Source organism: Somniosus microcephalus, chromosome 13 (genome assembly GCF_052327205.1).
Source record: "Somniosus microcephalus isolate GS21.2 chromosome 13, FLI_Smic_1.0, whole genome shotgun sequence".
Classification (NCBI taxonomy): domain Eukaryota; kingdom Metazoa; phylum Chordata; class Chondrichthyes; order Squaliformes; family Somniosidae; genus Somniosus; species Somniosus microcephalus.
Window position 1 is genome coordinate 182,795,684 of NC_140999.1, and position 23,399 is coordinate 182,819,082.

Genomic DNA, 23,399 nt, shown 5'->3' on the forward strand with positions numbered 1-23,399 from the left:
AGGTTAGAAACTGGTCATTACTGAAAAGCTACATCGTTAAATATTTAAAATTAGCAGTGTGCAGTGGAACAACAACAACTTCTATTTATATAGCGCATTTAACATAGTAAAATGTTCCAAGGCGCGTCACAGGAGTTTAAAAAAAAAATTTGTTTATGGGATGTGGGCGTCGCTGGCAAGGCCAGCATTTATTGCCCATCCCTAGTTGCCCTTGAGAAGGTGGTGGTGAGCCGCCTTCTTGAACCGCTACAGTCCGTGTGGTGAAGGTGCTCCCACAGTGCTGTTAGGGAAGGAGTTCCAGGATTTTGACCCAGCGACGATGAAGGATCTGCAATATACTTCTAAGTCAGGATGGTGTGTGAGACTTGGAGGTGGTGGTGTTCCCATGTGCCTGCTGCCCTTGTCCTTCTAGGTGGAAGAGGTCGCAGGTTTGGGAGGTGCTGCTGAAGAAGCCTTGGCGAGTTGCTGCAGTGCAGCTTGTCGATGGTACACACTGCAGCCACGGTGCGCCGGTGGTGGAGGGAGTGAATGTTTAAGGTGGTGGATGGGGTGCCAATCAAGCGGGCTGCTTTGTCCTGGATGGTGTCGAGCTTCTTGAGTGTTGTTGGAGCTGCACTCATCCAGGCAAGTGGAGAGTATTCCATCACACTCCTGACTTGTGCCTTGTAGATGGTGGAAAGGCTTTGGGGAGTCAGGAGGTGAGACACTCGCCGCAGAATACCCAGCCTCTGACCTGCTCTTGTGGTCACAGTATTTATGTGGCTGGTCCAGTTAAGTTTCTGGAGTATTATAAGACAAAAAATGTGACACCTAGCCACATAAGGAGATCTTGGGACGGGTGACCAAAAGCGTGGTCAAAGAGGTAGGTTTTAAGGAGCGTCTTAAAGGTGGAGAGAGGTGTAGAGGTTTAGGGAGGGAATTCCAGAGCTTAGGGCCTCGGCAACAGAAGGCACAGCCACCAATGGTTGAGCAATTATAATCAGGGATGCTCAAGAGGGCAGAATTAGAGGAGCACAGATATCTCGGGGGTGGGGGGGGGGGGGGACTGGAGGAGATTACAGAGATAGGGAGGGGCGAGGCTACGGAGTGATTCGAAAACAAGGATGAGAATTTTGAAATCGAGGTGTTGCTTAACTGGGTGCCAATATAGGTCAGCGAGCACAGGGGTGATGGGAGTTGGGGCAAACAGGGACAAAGTAGTTGTGTGTGATACACGTGATGCTCTGTGGGAATGCACATGTATTGTTATTAGGGGCTGAATGACTGCTGCCTCCGAACCGGATCTCTGGGCTGTCCTCCTGTGCATTCAACCAACGATCTCTTAGCTCAGCATCGACTGACCACGGTACCAGGGGAACGAACCTTCATTTTGGAGGCTGCAGCTAGAGAGAAAACAACAACAACTTGCATTTATGTAGCGCCTTTAACCTAGTAAAACCTCCCAAGGTGCTACACAGAAGCCTTAACAAAATTTGACACCGAGCCACATAAGGTGATATTAGTGCAAATGGCCAAAGGCTTGGTCAAAGAACTAGGTTTTAAGGAGCGTCTTAAAGGAGGAAAGACAGTTAGAGAGGCGGAGAGGTTTTTTTAAGGAGGGAATTCCAGAATTCAGGGCCTCGGCAGCTGAAGGCACGGGCGCCAATGGTGGAGTGATTTTTAAAAAAAATCGGGGAATGCGCAAGAGGCCAGAATTGGAGGAGCACAGAGATCTCGGAGGGCTGTAGGCTGCAGATCTAACCATTCAGACCAGCCGCTGGAGCTGGCTTCGGTAACCTGGGGACCAACGTGAAGTATCAGGTCTCCACAGAGGTGTGGCGCTGAAGTCAAGCAAAAAAGCATCTGCCCCGATGAGAGAAAGGAAAACTCCACACAGCTACACGCTGCTGCTCAGAGACAAGGAGAAGCACGGGGTGGCGGACGACCTTACGACGAGAAATACTCACAAGCCCGATGTCCGATCGGCTGCTCCATAGCGCGTCCAGCGCTTTCCTCGCCACCCCCTCGAACACAGGGTCACCCGTCAGGCGGCTCAGCGTGGAAAATTCCAGAATGAAGGTGCCGATACCGGCGGTGCACGTGACTGGGGTCTCACTGGGATTAACTCCGCTCATGAGGTTCACTGTCCCATAAGGCATCCCTGTTGGCGTCTGGAAAGCTTCAAGTAAAATAAATATACGTTTAAAAAAAATGAAATCATTCACCCCCACCGTGAGCACTGGCATTCAGTGCATCCGTATTAACAAATTAAACCCCAAACTATAATGCTATACTCGCAACTGGGACACAGCCACTGGAGTCCGAGTTACGAGTCCTCGCTCCACCACTGTGGCCGTGCCTACAGCTGCCGAGGCCCCGAGCTCTGGAATTCCCTCCCTAAACCCCTCCACTTCTCTACCGCTCTCTCCTCCTTTAAAGATGCTCCTTAAAACCTACCCCTCTGACCAAGCTTTCCTGTCCCAATATCTCCTTATGTAGCACAGAGTCAAATCTTGTCTGATCATGCTCCTGTGAAGCACCCTGGGACGTTTTACTACATTAAAGGCGCTGTACATGACATAAGAAAACTACTTGGTCTAAGCGTTAAACAAAGCTTTAATCAACTGTTTTCCAACATGGAGGTCTAGTTGTGTCCTTCACTAGTTCCTGTTAAGAATGTCCTGCGCAAGCTGGGCCCGTGCCCGAGTATTTATACTCTCCCTGGACAGCGCCACCCGTAGGCCGCTCAGTATTATTTCATAAGTCTTTCTTTCATGAATGACTGATTCATTTCAGCACAAATGCAAGTTACTGTTCTTGAAAGACTGGAGGAACTAGGGCTTTTCAGCCTGAGCAGGAGCCATCGGAGAGGACATCATATAAAGGAAATGGGAAAGGTAAATCTGGAATATTGCTCTAAATTAATTTCCAAGAGTAGGACAGGGGATCACAGGCTCAAACTATTCTAATAAAAGATAAATTTAAGATGGATATCAGGATGCTTTTCTTCACACAAAGAGCAATCAACACGTGGAATAGACTCCAAAAGGTGAAAACCAGGAAACAATTGGATGCTGCAATGGGAGCGATGTAGGGTATTCCTGGATGGATGAATTAAGATGGGCTGAATGGTCTCCTCGCCGATAATTAGCTAATGATGATTTTCCCTTTCGGTTTCTTTTCCTACACTACAGGTTCCCAAATATCCTCCGGACGGTCTCGGGAGGTGAGGCATTTACTGCTAAGAAAGGAGGGCAGGAAAAGAAAAGCTATCAGGCGAGTCGGTCTGTACAACTTTCACCACAGCTCCCAACGATTGGTTCAAGGGCAAATCTGGCCAAATATTGGCATGGCGTACCCCCCCCCCCCCAGCCTGCGCACTGACACAGCTGGCAAATGAGCCACGGTATGGATGGAACTTAAGAGGCGGGACAAACAATTTGGAAGATTTAAAGAAAAAATAATTCTCAGGATGTGGGTGTCGCTGGCAAGGCCGGCATTTATTGCCCATCCCTAGTTACTCTTGAGAAGGTGGGGGTGAGCCGCCTTCTTGAACCGCTGCAGTCCGTGTGGTGAAGGTGCTCCCAAGCATGTTGTTAGCGAGGGAGTTGCAGGATTTTGATCCAGTGAAAATGAAGGAACGGCGATATGTGTCCAGGTCGAGATGGTGTGCGACTTGGAGGGGAACTTGGAGGTGGTGGTGTTCCCATGCACCTGCTGACCTTGTCCTTCTAGGTGGTAGAGGTCATGGGCTTGGAAGCTGCAGCCGAATGCAACAACTTTTGCAACAATGGCGCAAGAGATTGCCTAGATGTCTCCTATTTGTAAGAACAGGATAACTTTAATCCAATCAATTACCGCCTTATCAGTCTTCTCCTATTCATCAGTAAAGTGAAAGAAGTCATCAATAGTGTCATCATGTGACACCTAATCTGCTCACCTGTGCTCAGTTCAGGTTCCACCAGAACTGTTTGGTTCCAGACCCTCATCACAGCCTTGATCCAAACATGGACACAAGAGCTGAAACCCAGAGAAGAAGCAAGAGTAACCGCCCTCGATTTCAAGGCAGCATTAGACCAAGTGTGGCACCAAGAAGCTCTAGCAAAGCAAAGGTCAGTGGGAAAGCCCACCAGTGGTCGGGCTCATACCCGACACAAATGAAGACAGTTGTAGGTGTCGGAGGCCAATTATCACAGTGTCAGGACGTCGTTGCGGGGGGTGGAGTTCTGCGAGGAAACACCCTCAGCCCAACCATCTTCAGCAGCTTCATCAGGGCGGATGTGGGTCATCAGGGCGGATGTGGGGTGTTCACTGATGTTTCTACAGTGTTCAGCTCCATTCACAACTCCTCTGATGATGAAGCAGCCCATGTCAGCCTACAGCAGGACTTGGACAACAAGGTTGGGCTGACAAGTGGCAGGTAACATTCATATCAGTTAAGTGCCGGGTAATAACCATCAAGAACAGAAAGCCCAGCCATCTCTCCTTGACGTTCAACAGAACCGCTAATGCCAAGCTCTCAACATTTTGGAGGTCACCACAGACCAGAAGCTTAATTGGACCAGCCGCATCTCCACCGTGTCTAAGAGGGAAGGCTAGAGGCTGGCTACTCTGCAATTAGTGGCTCACCTCTTGATCCCTCAAAGCTTCTCCACCAACTACAGGAAACTCTTTTTTATCCGGCACCGACGGGACCGGCGTGGTGCCAGTTTATCAGAAAGTCTGGATTACAGGGAGGTATAGTAAAAGGTACGAGAGCCCCGTACACGGCTACAGATCCAGGCTTCCCTGTTGCTTAGCAACAGGTGCAGGAACCCCGGCCACAAGTTCCAAGCGTCCCTGTCGCTTAGCAATAGGTGCAGGAACCCTGGTTACACAGCCACAGATCCAGGAACGGCCACTAATATGAAGTAAAACTTACCTGAACCTACTCCTAAATTTTGCCGGTTAACAGAGATTTCCGGTTATTTAGGTGCCGGTAAATCGAGAGTTTCCTGTACAAGGCTCAAGTCAGGAGTGTTTTGGAATGTGCACTATTTGGTTGGATGGGTGCAGCTACAACATTCAAGAATTTTGAAACTTTCCAGTATAGAGTACTTTGCTTGACTGGCACCCCTCCCACCAGATTCAATACCTACTCACTCCACCACTGGCGCACTGTGGCTGCAGTATTATCTATCTATATATATATATATATATATATAAAAGAGCTCTTCTGTCTGTCCCGATGTCTGTCTGTCTGTCTGTCCGTTCTCTATACGTTTGAAAGTTACAGAGCGTACCGACGCGCGCGTCGCCTCAGAAGAAAGCTTGCGATTCCGGACCGGTCATAGGCGTATTTACGTTTCAGCCGGACAAAAACCGCGCCCGCGGTATCCGAAAAACGTTCAGCCTTCCGCTCATTAGCATCTCATTAGCGACCGTGTGACGTCGAGGTCGACCAATCGGACGGCGGGTTCCTTCCTACAGTTGAGTGTCGAGTGACTCGACGATTGACCAATCCTACGCTTCGGTGACCTGACCGGTCGACCAATCGGTGCGTGTGTGGGCGGGCCTTATCCTTCTGAACTGAGGTGAGTGGCCGCCATCTTGATTTTTCCCCATTTTTTCCCCACACTTTCAGTGTGTTAGGGAAGTAAAGTAAATATTTGAATTGTGTGTTAGGGAATTAATTAACAATTTATTTGAGTTTTATATTGTGTTTAGCAACCCCCCCCCCCTCCTCCTCACCCTCGCGCAGGGGGGACTCGGGGCCTGAAGCTCAAAAAATTTCTCTCTCTCTCTTTCTTCCCTCTCTCCTTCTCCTCTTCCACCTCTCTCCTTCTCCTCTTCCCTCTCTCCTCTTCCCTCTCTCTCCTTCTCCTCTTCCCTCTCTGTCTCTCTCTACTTCCCCCTCTCAGGTTTCACGGTGTCGCGGACGGAGCGTGGGCGGGCCGCCCGAAGTTTCCCGCTCGCTAACGGCCGCCAAGCCGCCCTTGCCTGCTCCCCGCGGGCCGCCTCGCGCCGCCCGCACTGACCGCGCATGCGCCGCCCGCACTGACCGCAGCGGCCGTCCATCAGCCGCGCGATACGCGGGGGACCTCAGCTCCGGTCCGTCCCGGCCTCAGAACCCGACCGCGCCTTAAGCGCTAGGCCCCGCACGGCCGCTATCGCAACGGCACCGGACCTCAGGCGCTAGGCAGGGGGAGGGGCCGGAGAGAGGGACAGAGGGGAGTGGTGGGGAGGGGGTGGGGGGAGGAGGGGAGGGGAGGGGGTGGGGGGGAGGAGGGGAGGGGAGGGGGGTGGGGGGGAGGAGGGGAGGGGAGGGGGTGGGCGAGGGGAGGGGGTGGGGGGAGGGAGAGAGGGGAGGGGAGGGAGAGGAGGGGAGGGAGAGAGGGGAGGGAGAGAGGGGAGGGAGGGGAGGGGAGGGAGGGGAGGGAGGGATAGGACAGGGAGAGGACATGACAGGGAGAGGGGGGACACACAGGGGCAGGGAGACCAAGCGCCCCAAAATTGCCCTCGCAACGCGGGGCTCCCCAGCTAGTGTACTATATATAGAATGCACAGTCGTGACTCACCAACATTATTTTGACAGCATCTCCCTCCCCTGCAACTGCCAGCATCGAGAAAGACAAGCGCAGCAATGTCGCGGGAACACCATGTTCCCCTCCAAATCACACAACGTTCCTTCATCATTGCCAGGTCAATATCCTGGAATTCCCTACCCAACATCATTGTGGGAGCATCATCAACACAAGGATGGCAGCGGTCCAAGACGGCTGATCACCGGGCAGGGGAGTCCCGGCCAATATTTATCCCTCCATCAACATCACTAAAAACAGATTATCTGGTCATTATCACATTGCTGTTTGTGGGAGCTTGCTGTGCGCAAATTGACTGCTGCGTTTCCTACATTACAGCAGTGACTACCCTTCAAAAAGTACTTCATTGGCTGTAAAGTGCTTTGGGACGTCCCGAGATCATGAAAGGTGCTATATAAATGCAGAATGGGCAATAAATACGACCTTGCCAGCGTCGCCCACACCCCGACAACAAATCGGAGGGATTTTTCTCCCAATCATCTTTAATGATTTAACTTTTTTTTTTGGTGGATGGAAAAATGATGGGCTTACAAGCTTTGAACGCTTAACACACCAGAGCTCGAGTAGCTTAGCTCAAAGTGAAATACCCCGTTAACGACAAGATGCTTCAAAGAGCCCGCCAGCTTGTAATTCACCTTTATTTGTTTCCCACATCACAACAGTGACGACACTCCAAAAAGTACTTCATTGGCTGTAAAGCACTTTGAGACATCCAGTGGTCGTGAAAGGCGCTATATAAATGCAAGTCTTTCTTTTATTACTGCCGAGCCCGCTGAAGTTACAAGAGCTGCTGTACCTCCGCTTGGTAGTCTCGAAGCGGCTGACATGCTGCATGTATTCTTTCCCCCCCCCCCACATTTGCACCCGAGTGCTGTCCTACGAATAGGATACTTGAGCCGACAAATTGCAACTCGAACAGAATTTAAGATTTCCAACTGCTGTCTTCGGGAAAAAGCTTCAGTTAAATCTGCGAGCAGGTGATCGGTGACAGGATAGAGCTCGGGTTTGGATCCCCACCCCCATAATAAGGAAAAATTCCCGCCAACGCTCACTATCGAGACTCGCACTGGGAAAGGTACAAGAGGGCCGCCGTGCCTGGGGGGGATCTGTACCCAGCAACATTCAGCACCTGCAAAAGCAGAAGTAAAATCCAAAACTTAATTTAAAAGTCTTTACTTTCAGTCCCTTGCCGAGTTGTGGTGTTCTGGATCTGACTCCCATCATTTCCATTCTTCTTTCGAAGTTGACGAGGGGAGGAAGGCCCTTATAGCTCAATCATTGTGAAATTGGTGAAGTGTAGCGCGTGCTTGGATCGGTGAGCAATATTTTGCAAATGTAATTATGTTTTACAATGACGGCAACAATCACAGGGAGAAAAGCAAGACAAAGGATGTCTAATGAGTCCGTGGAGATGTAGCACTGTGCACAAATCTGGTCGCCATATTATAAAAAAAGATATAGAGGCACTGGAGAGGGTGCAGAGAAGATTTACAAGGATGATACCAGAAATACGAGGGTATACATATCAGGAATGGATGAACAGGCTGGGTCTCTTTTCTCCCAATAGAGGTCTTTAAAATTATGAAAGGTTTTTGATAGAGTGGATACAGAGAGAATGTTTCCACTTGTGGGGAAGAGCAAAACTGGAGGTCATCAATATAAGATAGTCACCAAGAAAATCCAATAGGCAATTCAGAAGATACTTCTTTACCCAGGAGAGTGGTGAGAATGTGGAACTCGCTGCCACAGGGAGTGGTTGAAGCGAATAGTATAGATACATTTAAGGGGAGGCTAGACAAGCATATGAGGGAGAAGGGAATAGAGGGGTATGCTGATAGAGTTAGATGAGGAAAGACGGGAGGAGGCTCGAGTGGAGCATAAACGCCGGCATGGACTGGTTGGGCCGAATGGCCTGTTTCTGTGCCGTATATCCTATGTAATCCTATGCCGCGCGTAGCCTCCGAGGAGCCCTTGAAGATGTAGCACTTAGGGTTCTCACCTGGCAGCAGTCTGCGAGCAGCTTCTTCCGCCAATCTGAGCAAAGGTCCAGAGCAGGGCCATCCTGGCTCCACTTTGATTCCACCCTGTTTAGAGAGCAAGTGAGCAGACAATAAGCCTCCCACCACTGTGGAAAGGAGCAAACACACAAAAAAGGATTAAAACTTGCAGATAAAACATACACTCAACAGTACATACGAACATATACACGAACATACGAATTAGGAGCAGGAGTAGGCCACTCGGCCCCTCGAGCCTGCTCCGCCATTCAATAAGATCATGGCTGATCTGATTACTCCACATTCCCGCCTTCCCCCGATAGCCTTTCACCCCCTTAGAGTCATGGAGTCATAGAATTATACAGCACAGAAAGAGGCCCTTTGGCCCATCGTGTCTGCGCCGTCCATCAAGCCCCGTCCAATCTAATCCCATTTTCCAGCATTTGGTCCATAGCCTTGTGTGCAATGGCATTTCAAGTGCTCATCCAAATGCTTCTTGAATGTTGTGAGGGTTCCTGCCTCTACCACCCTTTCAGGCAGTGAGTTCCAGACTCCAACCACCCTCTGGGTGAAAAAGTTCCTCCTCAAATCCCCTCTAAACCTCCTGCCCCTTACCTTGAAATCTATGCCCCCTTGTTATTGACCCCCCTACTAAGGGGAAAAGTTCCTCTTTATCTACCCTATCTATGCCCCTCATCATTTTGTACACCTCAATCAGGTCCCCCCTCAGCCTTCTTTGCTCCAAGGAAAACAACCCCAGCCTGTTCAGTCTTTCTTCATAGCTGAGGCGCTCCAGCCCAGGTAACATCCTGGTAAATCTCCTCTGCACCCTCTCCAATGCAATCACATCCTTCCTATAGTGAGGTGACCAGAACTGCACACAGTACTCCAGCTGTGGCCTTACCAGCGTTTTGTACAGCTCCATCATAACCTCCCTGCTCTTATACTCTATGCCTCGGCTAATGAAGGCAAGTATCCCGTATGCCTTTTTAACCACCTTATCTACCTGTTCCGCTGCCTTCAGGGATCTATGTACATGTACACCAAGGTCCCTCTGACCCTCTGTACTTCCTAGGGTCCTACCACTCATTGTGTATTCCCTTGCCTTATTTGTCCGTCCAAAATGCATCACCTCGCACTTTTCAGGGTTAAATTCCATTTGCCACTTTTCCGCCCATCTGACCAACCCGTTTATATCGTCCTGTAGCCTGAGGCTTTCCTCCTCGCAATTTACCACCCCACCAATTTTCGTGTCATCTGCAAACTTACTGATCATACCTTTTACATTCTCCTCCAAATCATTTATGTAGATCACAAACAGCAAGGGACCCAGCACCGATCCCTGAGGTACCCCACTGGACACAGGCTTCCAGTCACAAAAGCAACCTTCGACCATCACCCTCTGCCTCCTGCCACTCAACCAGTTTAGGATCCAACGTGCCAAGGCACCCTGGATCCCATGGGCTCTTACCTTCTTGACCAGTCTCCTATGCGGGACTTTGTCAAAAGCCTTACTGAAGTCCATGTATACCACATCCACAGCATTTCCTTCATCCACACACCTAGTCACCCCCTCGAAAAATTCAATCAGATTGGTCAGACATGATTTACCCTTGACAAAGCCATGCTGACTATCCCCGATTAATCCTTGCCTCTCCAAGTGGAGACTAATTTTGTCCCTCAGAATCTTTTCCAATAATTTCCCTACCACAGATATTAGGCTCACTGGCCTGTAATTTCCTGGTTTATCCCTGCTACCCTTCTTGAATAATGGTACTACGTTAGCTGTTCTCCAGTCCTCTGGTACATCCCCTGTGGCCAGAGAGGTTCTGAAAATTTGTGTCAGAGCCCCTGCAATCTCCTCCTTTGCCTCACACAGCAGCCTGGGATACATCTCGTCCGGGCCTGGGGATTTATCCACTTTTTGGCCTGCTAAAACCGCTAGCACCTCCTCCCTCTCGATGCTAATATGTTCAAGTATATCACAGTCCCCTTGCCCGATTTCTATGTCTACATCGTCTTTCTCCAGTGAACACAGATGCAAAAAATTCATTTAAAACCCCGCCTACATCATCTGGCTCTACACACAGATTGCCACTTTGGTCCCTAATGGGCCCTACCCTTTCCCTGGTTATCCTCTTGCCCTTAATATACTTATAAAACATCTTAGGATTTTCCTTTATTTTTCTCGCCAGTGTTATTTCATGGCCCCTCCTCGCTCTCCTAATTTCTTTTTTAAGTATGCCCCTGCACTTTTTATACTCCTCTAGGGCTTCCTCTGTCTTAAGTCTTTTGTAACTGCCAAAAGCCCCCCTTTTTTTCCTAATGCATTTTTGTATATCCCTTGTCATCCAAGGTTCCCTTTGCTTGTTGGTCCCACCCTTGACCTTTACGGGAACATGTTGGCGTTGCACTCTCTCTATTTCCCTTCTGAAAGTCTCCCACTGCTTTGATGTGGATTTTCCTATAAGTATCTGCTCCCAGTCCACTTTTGCCAGATCCTGCCTTATCATATTAAAATCGGCCTTCCCCCAATTTAGAACCCTTATTTCCGGGCCGTCTTTGTCTTTTTCCATGACCACCTTAAATCTCACCGAATTATGGTCACTGTCGCCAAAATGCTCTCCTACTGACACTTCCACCACTTGCCCGGCTACATTCCCTAGAATTAGGTCCAGTACCGCCCCCTCTCTTGTAGGACTTTCTACATGTTGGCTCAAAAAGCTCTCCTGGATGCACTTTAAGAATTCTGCACCCTCTAAGCCTTTCACACTCTGACTATCCCAATTAATATTGGGGAAGTTGAAATCTCCCACTATTATTACCCTATTATTTTTGCACTTCTCTGAGATTTGCCTAAATATCTGTTCCTCTATCTCCCCCTGACTATTTGGGGGCCTATAGTACACTCCCAGCAAAGCGCTTGCCCCCTTTTTGTTTTTAAGTTCTACCCATATGGCCTCATTAGAGGAACCCGCTAATATATCATCCCTCCTTACAGCAGTAATTGACTCCTTAATTAATATTGCAACACCCCCTCCCCTTTTACACCCCCCTCTGTCTCGCCTGAAGATTCTATACCCCGGAATATTGAGCTGCCAGTCCTGACCCTCCCTCAACCATGTCTCCGTGATAGCAACAATATCGTACTCCCATGTGTTCAACAACAACTTCAGTTCATCCACCTTATTTGCAAGACTCCTTGCATTAAAATAAATGCCTTCCAGCCTTCCCATATTGCCTTCCGCCTTCACATATTTGCTCTGCCTTCCCAGCCGACTTGTTTTTTCCTCCGTATTTGGCTGTAAATCACCCCCTACTATAGCTCCACTCTGTATCCCATCCCCCTGCCAAGTTAGTTTAAACCCCCCCCAACAGTGCTAGCAAACCTCCCCGCAAGGATATTGGTCCCCCTCTGGTTCAGGTGTAAACCGTCCGACTTGTACAAGTCCCACCTTTCCCAGAAGCAGACCCAGTGATCCAGGAAACTAAAGCCCTCCCTCCTGCACCATCCCTTTAGCCACGCATTCATCTGTTCTATCTTCCTATTCCTATACTCACTAGCACGTGGCACCGGGAGTAATCCAGAGATTACAACCCCTTGCTTATCAAGAATCTATCTACCTCTGCCTTAAAAATATTCAAAGACGTTGCTTCCACCGCCCTCTGAGGAAGAGAGTTCCAAAGACTCACGACCCTCTGTGAGAAAAGATTTCTCCTCATCTCTGTCTTAAATGGGCGACCCCTTATTTTTAAACAGTGACCCCTAGTTCTAGATTCTCCCACAAGAGGAAACATCCTCTCCACATCCACCCTGTCCAGACCCCTCAGGATCTTATATGTTTCAATCAAGTCACCTCTTACTCTTCTAAACTCCAGCGGATACAAGGCTAGCCTGTCCAACCTTTCCTCATAAGACAACCCGCCCACGAGCAAACTTTATTCAAGTCCCTTTCAAACAGGCAGGCTGTGTAAAAGAAAGAAATATTTTTCAATCCAAAGCAAAGCAGCAGTGTGGCTCAGTGCCATACGCTGGTACATTTACCCTTTAAGCCACTGGACGAGTTTTGGTGTGGACTCTGTTGCTATTACAGCCAGGGAGAGCCTGTTCTGCTGTCAGCGGGGACTTTTAACACTGCGCAGTGCAATACTGTCACACAGTCTGGTGGAACACAAGAGCGTATCTCTAAGCCTGCTATTCACTATATGGTGAATTCCCAACCTTGCACGTGCTTTCAGGAGAAAGTCCAAGGCTACGTGCTTTCCCAAAGAGTGACAAAGTCAGGTGGTGTCACTCAGTGCAACTCACTTGCACCCGCTGGTAGCTAGTCCGAAACACAGCGTCAGTTTCCACCTGTACGCTGACGTCACCCAGCTCTACCTCACTACCAGTTCTCTCGACCCCTCCACGGTCTCTAAATTGTCAGACTGCTTGTCTGACGTCCAGTTCTGGAGGAGCAGAAATTTTCTCCAATTAAATATTGGGAAGACCGAAGCCATTGTTTTCAGTCCCCGCCACAAACTCCGTTCCCTAGCCACTGACTCCATCCCTCTCCCTAACATCTGTCTGAGGCTGAACCACACTGTTCGCAACCTTGGTGTCGTATTTGACCCTGAAATGAGCTTCCGACCACATATCCCCAGCATAAACTAAAACCACCTATTTCCACCTCCGTAACATCGCCCGTCTCCGCCCTTGCCTCAGCTTATCCGCTACTGAAACCCTCATCCATGCCTTTGTTACCTCTAGACTTGACCATTCCAACGCACTCCTGGCTGGCCTCCCACATTCTACCCTACGTAAACTTGAGGTCATCCAAAACTCGCCTGCCCGTGTCCTAACTTGCACCAAGTCACGTTCGCCCATCACCCCTGTGCTCGCTGACCTACATTGGCTCCCGGTTAAGCAACGCCTCGATTTCCAAATTCTCATGCTTGTTTTCAAATCCCTCCATGGCCTCGCCCTTCCCTGTCTCTGTAATCTCCTTCAGCCCCACAACCCCCCACCCCGAAATATCTGCGCTCTTCTAATTCTGCCCTCTTGAGCATCCCTGATTATAATCGCTCAACCATTGGTGGCCATGCCTTCTGTTGCCTAGGCCCCAAGCTCTGGAACTCCCTGCCTAAACCTCTTCGCCTCGCTACCGCTTTCCTTCTAGACGCTCCTTAAAACCTACCTCTTTGATCAAGCTTTTGGTCACTTGCCCTAATTTCCCCTTTTGTGGCCCGGTGTCAAATTTTTTGTTCTATAATACTCTTGTGAAGCGCCTTGGGACATTTTACTACGTTAAAGGCGCTATATAAAGACAAGTTGTTGTTGTTGTTGTCACACGGTAGAACAGGCAGCATACATGGAAACAGACTGCTGACTTACCCTCTGACCAGCAATGCAGTGGATGGAGTGGGAGACACATGAAAATGGGAAAGGGGAAAAAAAGTCGAGAGAGACTTTAAATTCATTAAAAAAAATTCATTCACGGGATGTGGGTGTTGCCGGCAAGGCCAGCATTTATTGCCCATTGTCAATTGCCCTCGAGAAGGTGGTGGTGAGCCGCCGCGTTGAAAACAACCGAGTGGCTGGCTAGGCTATTTCAGAGCGGCAGTTAACAGTCAACCACATTACTGTGGGTCTGGAGTCACATATAGGCCAGACCGGGTAAGGATGGCAGATTTCCTTCATTAAAAAAGGACCATATTGTACCAGATGGGTTTTTACAACAATCTGGTAGTTTCATGGTCACCATTACTGATACAGGAAACTTTGTGCTATCCGGCACCCACGGGACCGAGCTGCTGCCGTTGCCTCAAAACTGCCGTACTCTCCAGAGTTACTGTTGAGAGATACGGAGATTCTTATCTCCGTATTTGACAACAAACACTGTTGCTTAGCAACAGCTTCTAAACACTCGGGTGTGGCCTGCAAGCTCTGTAGCTGAAGGTGTTGCTATAGCTACAGACCTTGCACAGCTTGACTGTTCAAACAAAGCAAAAAAAACAAACAAAAAGAATAAAAAACGGCTGCTGATTTTTGCCGGTGGCTCCAAATTGCCGGATAGCTCACCTCCAGATAGCACAAAGTTTCCTGTACTAGCTTTTTATTCCAGATGTATTTAATTAACTGAATTTAATTCCCACAGTTGCTGTGGGGGGGGGGGGGGATTTGAACTCATGTCTCCAGATGCATTAGTCCAGTAACACAACCACCATGCTACCATTCCCCCAAATATGGACATAGAACGACAGCTGTAAAGATGGAGCAGCTGATTATGCTCGCTCACTTGTGCCAATAATTTTTCCAAATGGTGACTCTTTCACTGCTGCGGTTATAATTAATAACACGTCGGCAGTGTAACCTTATAGTTCCCAAGAGACACCAGTCTTGGATATCACAACAGAGGAGAGGGCAGTAACATACGTACAACATAATACAAAAATAAGCTCAAAAACTTTACTTTCAGATACAAGACAAGAAGCCAAGATGTTCAGGGTGGTGATGGGCAAATTCAAGGCAGATGTCAGATAGCTGTTCTTTACACTGAGGGTTGCCAGGGTGGGTGACTGTGCACTAGATGTGATTAAATATGGCTAGATGCTGTCGTGAAAAGACAGCTGGATGGACGAGATTTTTTTAAATGGGCCAAAGGGCCACCTTCATCTGAAGCAGAAACATGTAAATTAAGACGGGACAGAGATAGGATTGGGAAAATATGAGCAGGTGGCTGGAAGGAAAGAAGGAGCCACAAGCTTCAGCACTCTCGCCTCGGAGTCAGAAGGTTGAGGGTTTAGATTTCAAAATTCTCATCCTTGTTTTCAAATCCCTCCATGGCCTCGCCCCTCCCTATCTCTGTAATCTCCTTCAGCATCACAACCCCCGAGATATCTGCGCTCCTCTAATTCTGCCATCTTGAGCATCCCCGATTAGAATCGCTCAATCTTTGGTGGCCGTGCCTTCTGTTGCCTGGGCCCTAAGCTCTGGAATTCCCTGCCTAAACCTCTCCGCCTCGCTACCTCTCTCTACTCAAAACCTCTCACTTTGACCAAGCTTCTGATCACCTGCCCTAATTCATCCTTATGTGGATCGGTGTCAAATTTGTTGTCTTAAAACACTCCTGTGCAGCGCATTTTACTGCATTAAGGACGCTGTATAAATACAAGTTGTTGTTGTTGTTCAAGTTCCACTCCAAAGACTGGAGCACATAATCCAGTGCCGTACTGAGGGAGTGCTGCACTGTCAGAGGAGGCGTTAAACCAAGGCCCCGTGTGCTCTCTCAGGTGGACGTAAAAGATCCCATAGTACTATTTGAAGAAGAGCAGGTGAATTCTCCCGGGGGTCCTGGCCAACATTTATCCCTCAACCAACATCACTAATAAAAACAGATGATCTGGTCATTATCTCATTGCTGTTTGTGGGACCTTGTTGGCTGCCGCATTTCCTACATTACAACAGCGACTACACTTCAAAAAGTACTTCATTGGCTGTAAAGCACTTTGGGAGGTCATGAAAGGCGCTGTACAAGTGCCAGTTCTTTCTTTAGTTAGTAAAAGCTTTAAAGGGCGTGCTGCAGACTCACCTCGAATGTTGGTCTCGAACACGGATGCGTTGACATCTATGTCGAAGTCCACTCCATCCTGAAGTATATGAACAACTCTCTGAAACTCGGTCACATTACCCAGCACCTGAAACCAGAGAGATTGGAACATCATGAGAACCTGCACATTCGTGCACCCGCCACCCGCCCCCCGGAAGCACGCACAAAGCCACACGCATTAACAATGGCCACTTGGGCGGGGTACTGGAGAGTGACTAGCACTGTGGAGCCATAGAGAGTCAACCACTTCAAAACATAGACATAGAAGATAGGAGCAGGAGTAGGCCATTCGGCCCCTCGAGCCCGCTCCGCCATTCAATGCGATCATGGCTGATCATCCAAACTCAGTACCCTGTCCCTGCCTTCTCCCCATACCCCTTGATCCCTTTAGCCTTAAGAAATATCTCTAACTCCTTCTTGAATATATTTAATGAATTGGCCTCTACTGCCTTCTGTGGTAGAGAATTCCACAGGTTCACCACTCTCTGGGTGAAGAAATTCCTCCTCATCTCTGTCCTAAATGGCTTACCCCTTATCCTTAGACTGTGACCCCTGGTTCTGGACTCCCCGACCATCGGGAACATCCTTCCTGCATCTAGTCTGTCCAGTCCTGTCAGAATTTTATAAGTTTCAATGAGATCCCCTCTCATTCTTCTAAACTCCAGCGAGTACAAGCCCAATCGACCCAATCTCTCCTCATACGTCATTCCTGCCATCCCAGGTATCAGCCTGGTGAATCTTCGCTGCACTCCCTCCATGGCAAGAACATCCTTCCTCAGATAAGGCGACCAAAACTGCACACAATACTCAAGGTGTGGTCTCACCAAGGCCCTGTACAATTGCAGCAAGACATCCTTGTTCCTGTACTCAAACCCTCTCACTACGAAGGCCAACATACCATTTGCCTTCTTAACCGCCTGCTGCACCTGCATGCTTACCTTCAGCGACTGGTGCACAAGGACACCCAGGTCTCGTTGCACTTCCCCTTCTCCCAATCTATTGCCGTTCAGATAATAATCTGCCTTCCTGTTTTTGCCACCAAAGTGGATACCCTCACATTTATCCACGTTATATTGCATCTGCCATGCTTCTGCCCAATCACCCAACCTGTCCAAATCATCCTGGAGTTTCTCGGCATCCTCCTCACAGCACACACGCCCACCCAGCTTTGTGTCATCTGCAAATTTGGAGATATTACATCTAGTTCCCTTGTCTAGATCATTAATATATATTGTGATCTCCACCAGGGCAACGATAGAGATGCTACAAGACACCTCAGTGCGTTGGGGCTAGATAGGCAAAAAACAGGCAGGGTTCCCACTTCTGATTGTCGTGCAGTGACCCTCCTGTTTGGGCTCGACGATGATGCCCCACGTGGCCGTATAGCTTGTAGCCAAGTACTCGGACAAGCTGCCAGAAGGTGAACGGTGGCCATACGGCCACACTTCTAGAACTAGTCAACATTTTCAGCAGAAGAAAGGAAGAACTGGTAGAAAAAGAATTGGTGGGAAAGAAATCATTTCAAAAGAAAAATGAGCTTGGACTGAGCCTGTATGGGGCCAGACAGTCCAATCAATCCAATCAAAATGAGTGCATACTTACCAAGAGCGTGTCTAATGCATCGATCAGGGTCAGAGAAAAGCTGTGAAATGCAGAAAATAAAATTAGCTTCTTGCACAGTATGGAATGCTTGGCACAGCAACTCGACTGTATCCCTGATTCAATCAGCGACAGTAACAAAAAAGTTTATTCGCAATTACTCTCCTGAGAATTATTACTCACTCCCCCCCCTCCCCCCCAAAAGCATCGAACCATTGACAGAATTCTGTTGCTTGGGTTCCCAGCAGCCCTCTGGTACCTGGCCATTCTTCACCTCGGAGCTTCCAAGCTCCAGCCGAGATCAGCTCACCCAGCACAGGTGAAAAAATTCAACCTGGGGCTTTTGCAGGCTGGATGGCCTAGTGCGTTAAGATACACGCCACAACCTGCCTTTGATGCAAACAGCCAGCCTTTTGGGGGGCGGGGGGGCTGGCTCCAGTCTGCAAATTAAAATCAAGCCCCTTCCCCCCTCGGTTCCACTCATGGGTTCTCCCCTCTCTTTCCTTCTCAATTCATTCTTGGGGTGTGGGCATCACTGGGAAGGCTGGCATTTATTGGCCATCCATAGTTGCCCTCGAGTAGGTGGTGATGGGCCTTCTTGAACCATGCAGTCTGTGTGGTGAAGGCGGTCCCATAATACTCTCCTAGGATGTTGCCAGGACTGAAGAATTTTAGTTATGAGGAAGATTGGGTCGGCTGGGGCTGTTTACTTTGGAACAGAGGAGGCTGAGGGGAGATTTAATTGAGGTGTATAAAATTATGAGGGGCCTAGATAGAGTGGATAGGAAGGACCTATTTCCCTTAGCAGAGAGGTCAATAACCTAAAATAACTTGTAGAAGGATTAGAGGAGCGTTGAGAAGAACTTTTTTCACCCAGAGGGTGGTGGGGGTCTGGAACTCACTGCCTGAAAGGGTGGTAGAGGCAGAAATGCTCATCACATTTAAAAAGTACTTGGATATGCGCTTGAGGTGCCGTAACCTACAGGGCTACAGACCAAGAGCTGGAAAGTGGGATTAGGGTGCGACATGAATCAGTCATTCATGAAAGAAAGACTTATATGAAATAATACTGAGTGGCCTGCGGGTGGCGCTGTCCAGGGAGAGTATAAATATTCGGACATGGGCCCAGCTTGCGCAGGACATTCTTAACAGGAACTAGTGAAGGACACAACTAGACCTCCATGTTGTAAAACAGTTGATTAAAGCTTTGTTTAACGCTTAGACCAAGTGCCTAGTAGTTTTCTTATGTCAGGGTCTCTTTTTCGGCCGGCACAGACACGATGGGCCTTCTGTGCCATAAATTTCTATGATTCGACCCGAGCCCTGTTGTAGTTGCTGCTGTTAGCCAAAGCAATTGAACCTGGCTGCGTACAGTACAAGTGAAGTAATAGCGATGGAGAGGCGGGGGTGGGAGAAAGAGTTCCAGCAAGGATTGGGAAGGGGTTGGGGAAAAGTGGAAGAGTTCCACCATGGGCAGGGGAGAAGGAAGGAGGACTGGGAAGGTAGGAAGGGGTAAAGTGTCTCTGTGAACTAGGGGGTAGAGTGCCCTTGTGTACTGGGCAGGTTGAAGGGGGAGAGCAACACTTGAGGTAACTGCTGATAGTTAGTCTGTTGAAAATCCAAATACTGTATCACTTATTTTTCTTATTTGAAAATTATGAAATGTAAAACTGTTTAAAAGTTAACCACACTGTATCAGTTTTAATGTTAAAAGAAATTAAATTTTCCAGAAAGGATTCCCACAAACTCCCCAGGAAATGTACCGTCAGCTGTTGGGGGTGGGGGGGGGGGGGGGGGGGGAAAGAGAACAATATTTGGAAAAACGGTTCACAATTCTAAATCTGCAGCCGACAATTCTCCCTGGATTGGTTCAAAAAATCTGTATTGCACCCAATTTTTTTAAATCTCCCAATAATATGTTGGTCTGATACGGAGAGTTTTTTTTAAACATAATAACTAATTTTCAAATGGCAGACGGTAGCTTTTAATAAAACCGATCCGATGTCCCTTAGCAAGATTAAAAACTGCAACATGCTCGTTCAAAATACTAGAAAATGCAAAGAAGGTATTAAAAATAATTCTGAAGAAGGCATCTCGCAGACCCCCTATAAAATAAATCTTGTAACTTAAACGCTTGTACCCCGTCAGGTTTTCATGTACTTACTGCAGTACAAGTGAAGTAATGTCGAGTACACCTACAGCTTAAGGTACAAGCCCATGTCCCACTGCACTCTCAGTGTAATTCCTTATTTTTCGTGTGTCAGCTCTGCTTTGAAGCTGCTGGTCAACTTTTGCTCATTTTTAGTTGGCATAGAAACATAGAAGATAGGAGCAGGAGTAGGCCATTCGGCCCCTCGAGCCTGCTCCGCCATTCAATGAGATCATGGCTGATCATCCAAATTCAGTACCCTGTCCCTGCCTTCTCCCCATATCCCATGATCCCTTTAGCCTTAAGAAATATATCTAACTCCTTCTTGAATATATTTAATGATGAATTGGCCTCAACTGCCTTCTGTGGTAGAGAATTCCACAGGTTCACCACTCTCTGGGTGAAGAAATTCCTCCTCATCTCTGTCCTAAATGGCTTACCCCTTATCCTTAGACTGTGACCCCTGGTTCTGGACTCCCCCGCCATCGGGAACATCCTTCCTGCATCTAGTCTGTCTAGTCCTGTTAGAATTTTATATAGCTACACCACAGAACACACTCAGCCAATGTATTTACTCTACTCCCAGTGTCTTGTTTCAGATTAACAACAGAAAATGCTGGAAAAACTCAGCAAGTCAGGCAACATCCGTGGAGAGAAATTTGAGTTGACGTTTCGGGTTTGACCCTTCTTCAAAACTGGAGAGAAAAGGAACTAGATCGAAGGCAGGGCTGCGATCGGACAAAAGAATAAAAGAACCAAAAGAAGTAAAAGAGATTAGAAGCTAGACGAGATGGTAATAGGCTGTGATTAGGTGTAAAGTGTACTGGCAGGGCAAAAGATAGCTGCCAGGTGTGAGAGAGAAACAAAAGGAAAGGGGGGGGGGGGAAAGGAAAGGAGTGGAAAAATATAAGTGAAAATGAAATAGGGGCCGAGGTTATGATCTGAAATTGTTGAACTCGATATTGAGACCGGAAGGCTGCAGACTGCCTAATCGGAAGATGAGGTGCTGTTCCTCGAGTTTACGTTGAGCTTCCGTGGAACAGTACAAGAGGCCAAGGACGGTGAGGTCCGAGTGGGAATGGAGCGGTGAATTGAAATGACAGGCGACCGGAAGCTCGGGGTCACCCTTACGGACTGAACGGAGGTGTTCCGCAAAGCGGTCACCCAATCTGCGTTTGGTCTCCCCAATGTAGAGGAGACCGCATCGTGAGCAGCGAATACAGTATACTAGATTGCGAGAAGTACAAGTAAATCGCTGTTTCACCTGGAAGGGGTGTTTGGGGCCCTGGACAGTGGGGAGGGGGGAGGTATAGGGGCAGGTGTTACATCTCCTCCGCTTGCACGGGAAGGTGCCAGGCGAAGGGGAAGGGCTGTTTGGGGTGATAGAGGAGTGGACTAGGGTGTCTCGGAGAGAGCGGTCCCTGCGGAATGCTGAAAGGGGAGGGGAGGGGAAGATACGTTTGGTGGTGGGATCACTTTGGAGGTAGCGGAAATGCCGGAGGATGATCCGTTGAATGTGGAGGCTGGTGGGGTGAAAGGTGAGGACAAGGGGAACCCTATCGTGGTTCCGGGAGGGAGGGGCAGGGGTGAGGGCAGAGGTGCGGGAGATAGAACTGACACGGTCGAGGGCAGTGTCAACCATGGTAGAGGGGAATCCTCGGTTGCGGAAAAAGGAAGACATGTCTGAAGCACTGGTGTGGAAGGTGGCATCGTCGGAGCAGATACGGCGGAGGCGGAGAAACTGGGAGAATGGAAGAGAGTCCTTACAGGAAGCGGGGTGGGAGGAAGTGTAGTCCAGGTAGCTGTGGGAGTCAGTGGGCTTGTAGTAAATATTGGTCGATAACCTATCCCCAGAGATGGAGACGGAGAAGTCGAGGAAGGGAAGGGAAGAGTCAGAGATGGACCATGTGAAGGTGAGGGAAGGGTGGAAATTGGAGGCAAAGTGAATGAAATTGTCAAGTTCGGGGCGAGAGCAGGAAACGGCACCGATACAGTCATCAATGTATCGGAAAAAGAGGTGAGGGAGGGGACCCGAGTAGGACTGGAACAAAGATTGTTCCACATAGCCCACGAAAATCTTGTTTCAGATTGCTGGAAGTAAACACAGCCTGATGTCACAAGAGTTTAATTGCTGTCAGGACACATTACAAAATTGGAATGTGTGCATCAGTTTCATTCTGTAGCTCAGACCTTGCCAGCATTTGAAGATTGGTTTTGCATCTGTAAAAAAGTGGGTGGTCTGAATAACAACAACAACAAGAAGAACTTGTATTTATATAGCTTAGTAAAACGTCCCCAAGCGCTTCACAGGAGCGTTATAAAACAAAGTTTGACACCGAGCCACATAAGGCGAAATTAGGGCAGGTAACCAAAAGCTTGGTCAAAGAGGTAGGTTTTAAGGTGCGTCTCAAAGGAGAGAGAGAGGCGGAGAGGTTTAGGGAGGGAATCCCAGAGCTTAGGGCCCAGGCAGCTGAAGGCACGGCCGCCAATGGTGGAGCGATTAAAATCGGGGATGCTCAAGAGGCCTGAATTAGAGGAGTGCAGAGATCTTTGGGGGGGGGGGGGGGGGGTGGGGGGGAGGGGTTGTGAGGCTGGAGGAGATTACAGAGATAGGGAGGGGCGAGGGATTTGAAAACAAAGATTTGAAGTGCGATATCTGCGGACACTCTGCCTTTAATATAATCATCGAAAAACCAGGATAGCAATCGGAAGGGGGAACCCTGGCGGATTCCCTCCTTCCTACTCCAAAGATCCTGAGGCGTGCTTACTGAGCTCCCAGCTGGGATCAGCCAACACCACAGAACAGAGATGAAACCGGGGACCTTCCAATTGCTACACATTTCCTAAACTAACTGAGCCATCTGGGAGTCTTGCCACAAAGCTTCATTATTTAATTGTTATTTCCCCATGAATTTTCGTATTCGCAAATATTTAATAGAATTAATCCGAGGCTTAGTGATCTGTGTGTCCTGGCCAATATTTATCCATCAATCAACATCACTGAAACAGATTATATGGTCATTATCGCATTGCTGTTTGTCATAGAGTCATAACGGCATAGGAGGAGGCCATTCGGCCCATCGAGTCCGTGCCGGCTCCCTGTAGAGCAACCCAGTCAGTCCCATTCCCCCGCTCTATCCCCGTAGCCCTGCAGGTTTATTTCCCTCAAGTGCCTATCCAGTCTCCTCTTGAAATCATTGAGTGTGTCCGCTTCTACCACCCTCGTCAGCAGCAAGTTCCAGGTCCTCACCACTCGCTGCGTAAAAAAGTTCTTCCTCACATTCCCCCCTGTATCTCTTGCCCAAAACCTTAAATCTGTGACCCCTAGTCCTTGTACCATCAGCTAATGGGAACAGTCCTTCTCTGGCTACCTTATCCAAAACCGTCATAATCTTGTACACCTCTATCAAATCTCCCCTCTGTTGTGTATGTACCTTTAAGGGAAGAACTGGTTTTAGACTGCAGTACCGGCGGTGACCACCCCTGTATAAAAGGCCCTAGCAGG

At 48.6% G+C, this 23,399-nt stretch overlaps 1 protein-coding gene across 4 annotated transcripts in view; it reads right to left on the reverse strand.

Moving 5' to 3' along the window:
- The window catches only part of edem2 (ER degradation enhancer, mannosidase alpha-like 2), a 105,407-nt gene that overhangs the window by 21,969 nt on the left and 60,039 nt on the right, over positions 1–23,399 (reverse strand). For all 4 annotated transcript variants that reach the window (XM_086005760.1, XM_086005757.1, XM_086005761.1 and 1 more), the window contains 4 exons: positions 17,749–17,788; positions 16,129–16,234; positions 8,560–8,685; positions 1,947–2,158 (listed from right to left, as the gene is read on the reverse strand). In XM_086005760.1, the coding sequence (XP_085861886.1) occupies positions 1,947–2,158; positions 8,560–8,685; positions 16,129–16,234; positions 17,749–17,788 (484 nt within the window). The remainder of the gene's footprint in view (positions 1–1,946; positions 2,159–8,559; positions 8,686–16,128; positions 16,235–17,748; positions 17,789–23,399) is intronic.